Source organism: Mercenaria mercenaria, chromosome 11 (genome assembly GCF_021730395.1).
Source record: "Mercenaria mercenaria strain notata chromosome 11, MADL_Memer_1, whole genome shotgun sequence".
NCBI lineage: Eukaryota > Metazoa > Mollusca > Bivalvia > Venerida > Veneridae > Mercenaria > Mercenaria mercenaria.
Genome location: NC_069371.1, coordinates 9,112,655 through 9,126,695, shown reverse-complemented (window position 1 = coordinate 9,126,695; position 14,041 = coordinate 9,112,655). Strand labels below are relative to the sequence as shown.

Sequence of the window (14,041 nt, the reverse complement as noted above, 5' to 3'; positions counted from 1 at the left end):
GATAGGGGTCATCTACTCTGCATGTTCAATCATCTATGAAGTTTCAACATTCTGGGTCAAGAGGTTCTCAAGTTATTGATCGGAAAAGGTTATCAATATTCAGGCCCCTGTGACCTTGACCTTTAATAGAGTGACCCCAAAAACAAATAGGGGTCATTTACTCTGCAGGAACAATCATCCTATGAAGTTTCAACATTCTGGGTCGAGAGGTTCTCACGTTATTAATTGGAAACGGTTTTCCATGTTCAGGCCCCTGTGACCTTGACCTTTAATAGAGTGACCCCAAAATCGATAGGGGTCATCTACTCTGCATGACCAATCATCCTATTAAGTTTCAACATTCTGGGTCAAGTGGTTCTCAAGTTACTGAGCGGAAATGGTTTTCGATGTTCAGGCCCCTATGACCTTGACCTTTAACAGAGTGACCCCAAAATCGATAGGGGTCATCTACTCTGCATGACCAATCATCCTATGAAGTTTCAACATTCTGGGTCAAGTCGTTCTCAAGTTATTGACCAGAAATGGTTTTCCATGTTCAGACCCATGTGACCTTGACCTTCAACGGAGTGACCCCAAAATCAATAGGGGTCATCTACTCTGCATGACCAATCATCCTATGAAGTTTCAACATTCTGGGTCAAGTCGTTCTCGAGTTATTGATCGGAAATGGTTTTCCATGTTCAGGCCCCTGTGACCTTTGACGGAGTGACCCCAAAAACAATAGGGGTCGTCTCCTCCATAAGCCCTACCAACCTATGAAGTTTGAAGGTTCTAGGCCAAATGGTTCTCCAGTTATTGCTCGGAAATGAAGTGTGACATACGTACGTGCGGACGGACAGGGCAAAAACAATATGTCTCCCCCAGAGTGGGGAGACATAAAAACTTAAACTTGTGTTGGCTGTTTTTTTCATTCAGGTTTCATTTCAATGATCATAGCTGCATCCATTAAAATGGTCTGTTAATATCAAGCCATATATCATTTTTCCCAACACAAAATAGCACGGATGCATCCAGATTTGAGTGTTACAAAAATAATCCTCCGTAAAAGTTAGTATTTACCAAACAGTTACAGTAAATATATCTATGATTTCAGTTCTCTTTATCTTACAAAATGAATTCTTGCCTAACATTTCCTTAAATTAAATAGATCCTTAAATTTTAAAACAAGAGACCCAAATGGGCCTTAAAGTCGCTCATCTGAAGAGGACTTTATCATCTGACCTTGCTCTAAGCGGCCCCTATATAGTGGCTGATTGTCCCCATTTTAGCAAAATTAGGAGAGGACCTTATATTATATACTGTAAAATCTGGTAAATAAGCGTATACGCTTATAATAATTTTAGTGACACTTTTATGCGCCTATTTTTGATATGCGCTTATAATTAAGCCAAAAACTATGCGCTTATATTTGATATGCGCTTATAGACAAGCCGTGTGCGCCTATTTTTGATATATTAAGAATAATGACAGTGCTTACCTTGGTTGAGAAAACGAAAGTAAAACATTAATGGACGTGCGCAGTGAAGTACCTCCTTTTATTGCATACATTATTAAGACATAACGAAAACATAATGCATAATTTGCAAATAATATTCAATCTCTCGGACAATTCAATAATTGTTCAACACTAAGATTGTAGTATTTGATCCAAATTTTTTCACAGATTTACAAAAGAATGACACACTGTTATGACAACGCAAACAACTTATCTGTTATTCAAACTTTTACTTTCATTTACTGAAAACATTTTCTATTCAAAAAGCATGCTTATCGTAAACAATTATCGTTTTATCAGACAATAGACGTTACAATCTTTTAACACCTACTGGCTATTCAAGAGGTAAGAACATTTGTCGTCTGTATTTATGGTAAACAATTATCACGGTATAATAGCGTTAATTACGTCTTTTTGCTGTACTTGTTGTTTGTTTACCAGTAATCGGATATGCACCTACTTTCGATACAAAATTATTGTAAGGGCATGGCATGCACTTATTATCCCATACAGAATAACGGTAAGGCCGTATGCGCTTACTTTTGATATGCGCTTATATTCGAATATGCGCTTATTTACCAGATTCTACAGTATTATATTATAATGATCCTAAAGACGAAGTTTGATGAAGATCCATCAAGCAGTACATGAGAAGATTTGTTCCTACTTTATTCTATTTATAGCTCTGGCAGTCCTTAGGAGCCAAAGTGAACCATTTGAACAAATTTATAGTGGTCTACACCAGCATGGTACTAAACAAGTCTTGTGTAATGCTGACCAGTATTTTCAGAGGAGAAGATGTTTAAGTAAAAATGTTGATGCAAGATGCCAGACTATCCACCAATATCATTAGCTCACCATGAAAAAAGTTCAGGTGAGCTAAAAACACCCAGATAATATATATAAAACACATACCATCCTCCATACTAAGACTTTTGGAGTTGTCATTTTTGTCACTGGAGAATCCCAGATCTTCAAGAAGTTTCAGGTATACTGGGCTCTCAATAAATGATTCATAATAATCCTTATCATGTAGTAACTGGTACACCTAAAAATCATGAAACAGAGTTAGATGAAATACTATCCAGACCTGGAGTAATTGTAATCAGCTGTAATGGATTAAACTTCTTAAAGTAACTCCATGTAACCATTAATCATACATTTTTTGATTACATGTAATCTAAATAAAACTGATTACATGACAAAGTACTGTTTAACCATGAATACTTTCTAATTACTTTTAGATTACTTTTAATATATATGTATGGTTTAATTTTTATGACAATTCATTTAAAGTTCCTTAATGTTGCCTGACGGACTACAGTTTATCTCAGAGTATGTTACTCTCTTATGACTTTTAGCTGTAACAAATCAAAGAGCATAGCATTTTAAGACAAAAAATCTCAACTACCTGTGGCGGGATTCAAACCCAGGTCGCTTGAATGTTATTCCAATGCCTTAACCAGTGAGCCAAAGAAGTCAATGGTGATAATAAATTATGTGGTCATGCGCAAATTAATCATCATGTCAGGTTTGGTGATTTCAGCTGATTTTTTTTTTTTTTTTCAATTACAAGCATTTTCAATTTTTTCAAACAAATCAAGGGGAAAAACACTGCTTTGGCTGGGCCAAGGAGGATGATATTAAATGTCTAAATAAATAACTATGTGAAGGTTTGCCAATTTTAGGTGAAATAAGTTTTGGATTTATAAGCATTTTTCATCTTTTTCAAACTAATCACACCCTTTTCAATGCCCTGAGTGAGGCTCAAACCTATATCAATGAGGGTCAATGTATTAATGGTTAAATGCAACTTTTGCACTGAGTTAAGTTACACCGACAACTTCAGTATATGAAATTATCTTATACCAATTTTGGTCAAAAAAAGTATTATGAATATTTGTTTGCTAGGCTGTCTTTCAATGACCTGATATAAAATACTTGTTTTATCTTTTATAAGCGCAATATGAGGAGCTGTAAACTGATAATAAATCATTTAGGCAAATTTATGGGGGAAAGTAAATTTCCAACTTATGAATGATAAAAACAGAATCTAAGAGTAAAGTATGAAATCAAACATTAAAAAGTGGAAGTTAAAGGAAAATTAACACTTTAAAAATCAGATAAAATAGTAAATCCTGACTTAATGATGGATGATTCACCTTCGTTTAAAAAGAAAAACAACCTGGAATTGTATTTGAATGATGTTTATAAGAAGGAATGTGAATTCAAAATAGAACAAGAAGAGGTTGAGTTTATTCAAACAGGGATAGAGACTCTTGTTCAGGACCTAGTTGATCATACACTTGACGGAATTGCCATAGAATTATCTAACATAGCTGATACACATGGGTTACAAGAGGAAATGTTTAATAAAAAGAACTTAGTTGAAGTCTGTTTCCCCATACAGGGTGACTGTTCTCTTTACAGGTATGCAACAGAAAATGAAAGCTATGTGAAATCTGTCAAGAGTACTATCATAAAGGTTGGTAGCTTTTATGATGGAACAAAGAATAACTTTCCTGATGAGTTTGACTTTATTTTTCCTCTTCTAAGTGTTAAAACAAACATACCATTTTACATTTTTGATTTAAGCCCTTATGTTTGCAAAGCGATTACTGCACATGGGGAGTCTTTACAGTACAACTCTCTGAGTGAAGAACATCAAGTAACACGGAAACTAGATTTTGAAAAATACATGGGCAGACATGGTCCAGCATATAAGATGCAGTTCATTTATAGTAATGGATTTGGAGAACAAAGACCTATACATGTTGATCTTGTACCAGCAGGCAAGATAATTGATAGTAATACTCAACAGTGGTTTGTGCAGGATGTTAGAGATTATGTGGAGCCAAAAACATTCCGTGAAGAGATCTTGTCAGCAGAAAGCTGCCTCTGTGTAGGTGAGAAGTTAGCATTTACTGAGATAGAGCGGTATTTTATGAAGAATACTCTATCAAAGAAACATGTGAAAGTAACCAGGATCTTAAAACATCTTCTGAATGGACATGGTGATGGTGAAAAGCTTGAAGAATACTTCAAACTATCATATTATAATTTTGGAACTTATCATACCTCATACTGTATAAAAGTACTTATGATCTATCATCATGAAGCCTGTAGAAACACTGACATGGAAGACGTTGGACCTTGTGTTCTGCAGGTGTTGGAGGAAATGAGTAAATACGAGTATGATGATAAGTTTCCTAGGTTTACCCGCCACATTGAAGAAGTTGTGTCCTCCAGTAATTTTGAAAGATGTGTGTTTAGTGTGTTACCATATCTTAAATCCACAATTAGAACTTTGTAATCAATTCAAACATCAGAAAAAAATTACGATTATGATAAAGACAAAATACAGTCAGTATCAGGACAATATTTGAACTCTTGTGACTTTACATACTAGTGATTGAAATAACAACACCAAAACTAAGCGACATTGCGTTATATATTTATAATGAAAAGATCTTTTTGAGGCATAAAATGCAACCAACCAAAATAACTGCAGACTTGGTTTTATTGTGTCTGCTCAAGATAGATAACTAGAGCTATCACTAAAGGTGATGAATGTACCCCCCTCATGCACTGACACAGTACATTGCAATTTGACACACACAACATTGCATAATTATGTGGACTGTATGTATACAGACTGTATGTATACAGTATAGTAACAAAAAACAAAGTCCCATAACTATGCAGAATATTTATCTAAAAGAACGTAACATGCACCATGCACAACTAGGGTTGGTACTGATCACTTGTGTGAAGTTTTATTAAATTATGTGCAAGGGTTCGGAAGATTAGGTGCGCACAAGTTGCATATGCAGACTGTATGTACATAGTATGTTAACAAGAAACAAAGTCCCATAACTCTGCAATTTTTGTTGTTGAAAGAACCTAACAGGCCCCATGCACAACTACTGTTGTTACTGATCACTTGTGTGAAGTTTCATTAAATTGTGTCAAGGGGATAAGAAGAGATGGTGCGCACAAGATTGTGTCTATGTATATAGTATAGTAACAAAAAACAAAGTCCCGTAACTCTGCAAATTTTTTTTCTGAAAGAAGCTAACATGCCCCATGCACAACTACTGTTGTTACTGATCACTTGTGTGAAGTTTCATTAAATTATGTCAAGGGGATGAGGAGAGATGGAGCGCACAAGATTGTGTCTATGTATATAGTATAGTAACGTTGACCGCACATGACCCAGTTTCAAAACTGATCTAGATATCATCAAGGTGAACATTCAGATCAATTTTCATGAAGATCCATTGAAAAATATGGCCTCTAGAGAGGTCAAAAGATTTAAATAATTTTAGACATACTGACCTAGTTTTTGACCGCAGTTGACCCAGTTTCAAAATTGTAGCTCTTATAGTTTTTGAGAAAAGGTGGACCTAAACAAAAAATTTAACCAAGAAACTAAACTTTTCTAAATACAACAAGAGTGCCAGAATGTCACAATATACGCCCGTCACAGCAAATTTCTTTACTCTAGCACCTGTATTTGCAAATGGAATTTTAATTTTGTGGTTGTTTAGTAATCATTGTAAGTCATTTGTTTTTCTAAGTCCACAAAAAAACTCCTTACCAGGTAGAGATACCTTAAAATACACCTAAAATTTAAAAGTAACATCTATGTTGTACCACAGAAAAGTGGTCTTGTTTTTTCCCTACGGTCAATTATAAAAAAGTTACAATATAAGTTATTTATAGTAACAACTAAGGGAAGATAATCTTAAAAAAAAAAAAAACAAGAGGACCATGATGGTCCTGAATCGCTCACCTCTTCCCACATGACCCAGTTTTGAGTATGACGTCGTTTTTTCTATTATTTGACATAGTGACCTAGTTTTTGAGCTCATGTGACCCAGTTTTGAACTTGACCTAGATATTATCAAGATAAAAATTCTGACCAATTTTCATGAAGATCCATTGAAAAATATAGTCTCTAGAGAGGTCACAAGGTTTTTCTATTTTTATACCTACTGACCTAGTTTTTGACCGCACGTGACCCAGTTTCAAAACTGATCTAGATATCATCAAGGTGAACATTCAGATCAATTTTCATGAAGATCCATTGAAAAATATGTCGAAGGTACGTGACCCTGTTTTGAACTATACCTAGATATCATCAAGGTGAACATTCTCACTAATTTTAATGAAGATCTCATGAAAAATATGGCCTCTAGAGAGGTCACAAGGTTTTTCTATTTTTATACCTACTGACCTAGTTTTTGACCGCACGTGACCCAGTTTCAAAACTGATCTAGATATCATCAAGGTGAACACTCAGATCAATTTTCATGAAGATCCATTGAAAAATATGGCCTCTAGAGAGGTCAAAAGATTTAAATAATTTTAGACCTACTGACCTAGTTTTTGACCGCAGTTGACCCAGTTTCAAACTTGACCTAGATAACATCAAGATGAACGTTCAGACCAACTTTCATACAGATCCCATGAAAAGTATGGCCTCTAGAGAAGTCACAAGGTTTTTTTATTATTTGACCTTCTGACCTAGTTTTTTACGGCACGTGACCCAGTTTCAAACTTGACCTAGATATCATCAAGGTGAACATTCTGACCAATTTTTATGGAGATCCATTCACAAGTATGGCCTCTAGAGAGGTCACAAGGTTTTTCTATTTTTAGACCTACTGACCTAGTTTTTGACCGCACATGACCCTGTTTCGAATTTGACCTAGATATCATCAAGATGAACATTCAGACCAATTTTCATACAGATCAAATGAAAAATATGGCCTTTAGAGAAGTCACAAGGTTTTTCTATTATTTGACCTACTGACCTAGTTTTTGATGGCACGTGACCCACTTTCGAACTTGACCTAGATATCATAAAGATGAACATTCAGATTAACTTTCATACAGATCCCATGAAAAATATGGCCTCTAGAGAGGTCACAAGGTTTTTCTATTATTTGACCTACTGACCTAGTTTTTGATGGCACGTGACCCACTTTCGAACTTGACATAGATATCATCAAGGTGAACGTTCTGACCAATTTTCATGAAGATGTCATGAAATATATGGCCTCTAGAGAGGTCACAAGGTTTTTCTATTTTTAGACCTACTGACCTAGATTTTGATAGCACGTGACCCAGTTTCGAACTTGATCTAGATATCATCAAGATGAACATTCAGACCAATTTTCATACAGATCCCATGAAAAATATGGCCTTTAGAGAGGTCACAAGGTTTTTCTATTATTTGACCTACTGACCTAGTTTTTGATGGCACGTGACCGAGTTTCGAACTTGACCTAGATATCATCAAGGTGAACATTCTGACCAATTTTCATGAAGATCTTTGAAATATATGGCCTCTAGAGAGGTCACAAGGTTTTTCTATTTTTAGACCTACTGACCTAGTTTTTGATCGCACGTGACCCAGTTTCAAACTTGACCTAGATATCATCAAGATGAACATTCTGACCAACTTTCATAAAGATCCCATGAAAAATGTGACCTCTGGAGTGGTCACAAGCAAAAGTTTACGGACGCACGCACGCAGGAACGGACGGACAACGGACGACGGACACCGCGTGATCACAAAAGCTCACCTTGTCACTTTGTGACAGGTGAGCTAAAAAATCCAAAAAAAAAATTGTAAGTCCAAACAAAAATCTTTACCAGGTAGAGATTTGTCAAAATACACCTCATAATTGGATGTAGCATGCATGTTGTACTACAGAAAAGTGGTCTCGATTTTTCCCTACGACTAGCAATGAAAAAGTTACAATATAAGCTATTTATAGTAATAACAAAGGGAAGCAATTCTAAAGAAGGGAGCTGCGCATGACACTTTGTCTCATGATGGTGTATAATTGTGCCAAGTTACATCAAAATCCCTCCATGCATGAAGAAGAAATGCTTCGGACAAAGTCATTCTTGTATCTGACCTTTGGCCTCTAAGTGTGACCTTGACCTTTGACCTAGGGACCTGGTTCTTGCGCATGACACTCCGCCTCGTAGTGGTGAACATTTGTGCAAAGTTATATCAAAACCCCTCTATGCATGAAGAAGAAATGCTCCGGACAAGGTTTTTATTCTTGTATCCTTTGACCTCTAAGTGTGACCTTGACCTTAGACCTAGGGACCTGGTTCTTGCGCATGACACTCCGCCTCGTGGTGGTGAACATTTGTGCCAAGTTATATCAAAATCCCTCCATGCATGAAGAAGATATGCTCCGGACAAAGTTTTCTTTCTTGTATCCTTTGACCTCTAAGTGTGACCTTGACCTTATACCAAGAGACCTGGTTCTTGCGCATGACACTCCGTCTCATGATGATGAACAATTGTGCCAACTTTCATCAAAATCCCTCCATGCATGAAGAAGATATGCTCCGGACAGTCATTCTTGAATTTGACCTTTGACCTCTAAGTGTGACCTTGACCTTAGACCTAGGGACCTGGTTTTTGCGCAAGACACTCCGTCTCATGATGGTGAACAACTGTGCCAAGTTTCATCAAAATCCCTTCATGCATGTAGAAGATATGCTCCGGACAAAGTCTGTGGACGCCGCCCGCCCGCCCGCCAGGGGCGTTCCCATAATACGTCCCGTTTTTCAAACGGGCGTATAAAAAGGGTCATAATGCTGACAAAAATGAGAAGTTGTTTCAAAGTTTTTCTATATCTAGCTCTAGTGCCCCCTAAAAGGGGTCAAGGGAAACCATTTGAAATTTTTTTAGAGAGGACCTTGCTAGGATTTTACAGACCAAGTTTGGTGTAATTCTGACGAGTAGTTTCAGAGGGAATGTTAAAGTAAAATTGTGTATGACGTACAACTCACACTGCACCATACACATATACTAATAGCTCATCTTTAACCTTTGGCTCAGGTGAGCTAAAAGGGGGCAAAGCTTCATCTAAATGAAAGCAAGAGTTACGACTCCTATGTCATTCAGTTGGTATTGTTGTGGGGAAAGCATGTATTATGACGACTAATAACTGAAATATGAGCTTGCTGAGAATTTTACCAAGGTGTCTACATATGGAATATAATTATATGAAAATCTGAACATACCCTTGCTTGTACTTCATCAAAAGCTTCAGATGATATGTATTTACTTTTGATATTTCCCAGGCATCTCTTCAGTATGTCCTGCTCTATTCTGATCCTTGATGGGGCCTGAAAAATACACACACCGCTGTTAAAGCTTAAAGCCTTAAAGGTGCTGTAGTCGCCCACAGTTTGGGAGAAATATTTCAACATGTTCATTTCCACCAAGTTTGGCACAGAATGTATATATGACACTGAAAAATGATAAAAGTGGGTGAAAATAAAAGTTAAACACTGGTAAAAATGCAAGAAGAATTTAAATATTTTTGCATTATTTCAAAAGTGTTGCAACTGTTTACTACCTTGTGCACAATCTTTTTGGTTATGTATAAGAATGAATATCTTGCAAAAATATTATGTCAAGAAGTTTGTACCACTAAACACATTCAGAGAACTCACTTTTTATGGATGTTTGAAAGAAATTATTTTTTCTACTAAAATGTGTTGGTTAGTCACTTTAAGATACTACATGAACACAACAAGAGCTGTCAATAATGGTGACAAATGCCCCCACAGCGCCTTGACCTTTGACCTGGTGTCCTTGACCTTTGACCTGGTGACCCCAAAGTCAACAGGGGTTGTGTACTCAATAAGTACTATCAGCATGTGAAGTTTGAAGGTCCTGGGTGCATGGGTTCGGTAAGTGTCTTCATGCAAAGTTAACTGCCGTGACTGACCTTGACCTGTGACCAAGTCAGTAGGGTGTGTACTCAATAAGTACTATAGCATGTAAAGTTGAAGGTCCTGGTGCAGTGTTCTTGGGAAAGTGCCTTCATGCAAAGTTAACTTGGCCGTGACCTTGACCTTTGACCTGGTGACCCAAAGTCAGTAGGGGTCGTGTACTCAATAAGTGCTATCAGCATGTAAAGTTTGAAGGTCCTGGGTGCAGTGGTTCGCGAGTAAAGTGCCTTCATGCAAAAAGTTAACATTGGCCCCTGTGACCTTGAACTTTGACCTGGTGACCCCAAAGTCAGTAGGAGTCCTGTACTCAGTAAGTACTATCAGCATGTGAAGTTTGAAGGTCCTGGGTGCAGTGGTTCACGAGTTAAATGCCTTCATGCAAAAAGTTAACATTAGCCCCTGTGACCTTGACCTTTGACCTGGTGAACCCAAAGTCAGTAGGGGTCATGTACTCAATAAGTACTATCAGCATGTGAAGTTTGAAGGTCCTGGGTGCAGTGGTTCGCAAGTAAAGTGCCTTCATGCAGAAAGTTAACGTTGTGACGAACTAACGAACGGATGGACAGTTGAAAACTAATATGCCTCCCTTCGGGGGCATAAAAATAAAGAAATCACTACAAAATGTAACATGCCCCAAAGCACAGAGAAATCCTTTAAATTTGTAGACATGAAATTTCATGGTTTTGGTCTAAATGACTATCTTGTGGGGATATGAATTCACGGATTTTAAGCTTTGTTGCACAAATGTCAACTTGACCTTGAGCTTTAGTGGTCAGACAGAAGTCATCACAAACTTTTCACAGAGCTACTGACTGGTAATTTACATTTGATAAAAAATATGACCCTGACCTTGGAGCTTCAGACCTTCGACAGTGTCTGACAGAAGTCATTGCAAACTTTTTACAGAGCTGTAGATTAGTCATGAACCCTTGATCGATAAATATCAGGGGTCACACTGGGAATTTTTTTCTCTGAGCCACTGCTTTTTCCAAGATAAAATTATGAGGACAACAACGGTGAAGCGCATAGCATTGACGTTCTTGTAGGACTATATTATATGTACCAAAGTACTCATACTACTCAAGAAATTAATGTAGTTATTACATATGTCTTAGTAACCCTAAAAATTAAAAAGCTATTTATAAAATCAATTTGTGTTTCTTTCTAAAATTATCATTTTTATAAACATCTGCTATTTACATGTAATAAAAAAAATCTGAAAATCACATTTAAAATAAAGATGTCAAAAAAGAAAAAAATGTTTAAAAAAAAATGTGTCTTATTTTGCACATTGCCTATAAGTGGGTGGGGTTCGATGCCTTCGCATGTTTTATTCTCGAAAAATACTTCAAAATAAGAGCTCCTTTTGCAACAGTTGTCATATTTTTCTTAAATGTAGACTTTTTATTGGCTTTTTATTAAGATTGCACTAAAAAATCTCGTCAGAAATGACAGAAATATCCGAAAATCACGGTCGCGAAAACGGGTGACAAATTCGGAAAACGTAAGTTAGAATTAAATATTTGCTAAAATACCTATGTTTTATTGCTTTTCTATCATCATAGCTATTCAATACTTACAATTTCTGCATGTCAAAAGCATTTTTATTTGTTTTTGCCCAAACTAACCCTCGGCAATCACAAAATGATGATTATAATTAACTAGTTTGTTATTCAATAATCTAACTATCGCCAATTAACTGCCTGATCAAATAAAAAAATTGCAAATTGGCTCCCTCCCTTTCAATAACAGATGTTGTGTCTACACAGATTATCGATATTTCACACCTTTTGGTTCGTAAAACTGGCAATATTCGTAGTTTTGCAGACAGACATAGCTTCGGGCCATTTTCGCCAATTAGAAAATTTCGGAGCCACATTTAATTTTTTGTCGCAAATGGCTCAAGTGGCGATCGACAGCGTGACCCCTGAATATGACATTGGTCTATCTCCACAATATTTCAAATATATGTGTAAATTACGGTCATATTGTGGTGAATCCCTTAAAATTATCTAAAAATCCCTTCATGAATGACAGAACTATAGTCCAAATATAAAATGTACTAAATGAGCCTTTGATCCCTAAGTGTCAAGTGTTACATAAAAAAAAACACCAGGTATTATTCAGAACATGTTTAATGTTCTCATATGGTGAGTTTCTGGGTTCATTCTTACTTGGACAAATGACATTTAGCCATAATTTCCTGTTTACCAAACATGAACTACCTTAAGCTATGACTTCTGGTATGCAAAACATGTAGACCAATCTTAAACCATGACTTCCGTTGTACCAGACACAGCACCAAGACACTTTTATCATGACTTGCAGTTAACAAACATGCAGAACTACCTTAAAGATAATGAAAAGTACTCACTTTCTCTGATAAATACTGATTGTAAATGAGTATAGCTGCTTTTCTGAGTGGTTCCAGGTCCTGGTGAGACTTTGATATATTTGGATTTTCCATGTTACAGTTGATCACCTTCAGCTGTAGTTCAGCAGTAGTTCGGAAACTCTGTTACAGCAAATACAAACAATACAGCACTAAATGTTTCAATGTGAAAAAAAGTCATAGAAGATATATTTGGCAGTCAATTTCAATGCAAATAAGACACAATATATATTTGACGGTCAATTTCAATGCAAATAAGACACAAGATATATTTGACGGTCAATTTCAATGCAAATAAGACACAAGATATATCTGACAGTCAATTTCAATTAAAACCCAACAAAAAGCCCTAAAATCAACAGATTTAATATTTGGGTTTCCTGTTTGGTTTAATACAACTGACAGAGTCAAGTCTAACTGACACAGTCAAGTCTAAATGACGGAGTCGAGTCTAAATGATGGAGACAAGTCTAAATGACGGAGTCAAGTCTAACTGACACAGTAAAGTCTAAATGACGGAGTCAAGTCTAACTGACACAGTCAAGTCTAAATGACGGAGTCAAGTCTAACTGACACAGTCAAGTCTAAATGACAGAGTCAAGTCTAACTGACACAGTGAAGTCTAAATGACAGTCAAATCTAACTGACACAGTTAAGTCTATCTGTGTCAAAGTCTAAATGACAGAGTCAAGTCTAACTGATATAGTCAAGTCTAAATGACAGAGGCAAGTCTAACTGACACAGTAAAGTCTAAATGACACAGTCAAGTCTTTTTTAATTTTTAGCTTCAGGGAGTTTTGCAGGTACAGTTATTTGTCAGAAACAACTTCATGTGACTCAATAAAACCTTGACCTTTGACCAACTGACCCTAAAACAGTAAGGGACATCTACATACCACATAAAATCATCCTACGAACTGAGAAAACACACGCCTTGTAAAACAAGAGGACCATGATGGTCCTGAATCGCTCACCTGTCCCAACATGACCAAGTTTTGAACTGAGTATGACGTCGTTTTTTTTCTATTATTTGACATAGTGACCTAGTTTTTGAGCTCATGTGACCCAGTTTTGAATCTGACCTAGATATCATCAAGATGAACATTCAGACCAACTTTCATACAGATCCCATGAAAAATATTGCCTCTAGAGAGGTCACAACGTTTTTTTCATTATTTGACCTGCTGACCTAGTTATTGATGGCATGTGACCCAGTTTCAAACTTGATCTAGATATCATCAAGGTGAACATTCTGACCAACTTTCATGAAGATCCATTCAAAAGTCAAGGTCAAGGTCATGTATAGAGTGATGAACAGCTAGTTTTATTGCTCTTAGAATTTCAATCAAAATACACTTCAAAGTGTAATTGCTGAGATG

At 36.5% G+C, this 14,041-nt stretch overlaps 1 protein-coding gene across 2 annotated transcripts in view; it reads right to left on the bottom strand.

Annotated features, from left to right (window-relative positions):
- The window catches only part of LOC123531342 (sorting nexin-13-like), a 128,504-nt gene that overhangs the window by 38,948 nt on the left and 75,515 nt on the right, over nucleotides 1–14,041 (bottom strand). For both annotated transcript variants that reach the window (XM_045312201.2, XM_045312200.2), the window contains exons 15-17: nucleotides 12,645–12,785; nucleotides 9,554–9,658; nucleotides 2,411–2,543 (exon numbers count right to left, since the gene is read on the bottom strand). In XM_045312201.2, coding sequence (XP_045168136.1) covers nucleotides 2,411–2,543; nucleotides 9,554–9,658; nucleotides 12,645–12,785 — 379 coding nt within the window. The remainder of the gene's footprint in view (nucleotides 1–2,410; nucleotides 2,544–9,553; nucleotides 9,659–12,644; nucleotides 12,786–14,041) is intronic.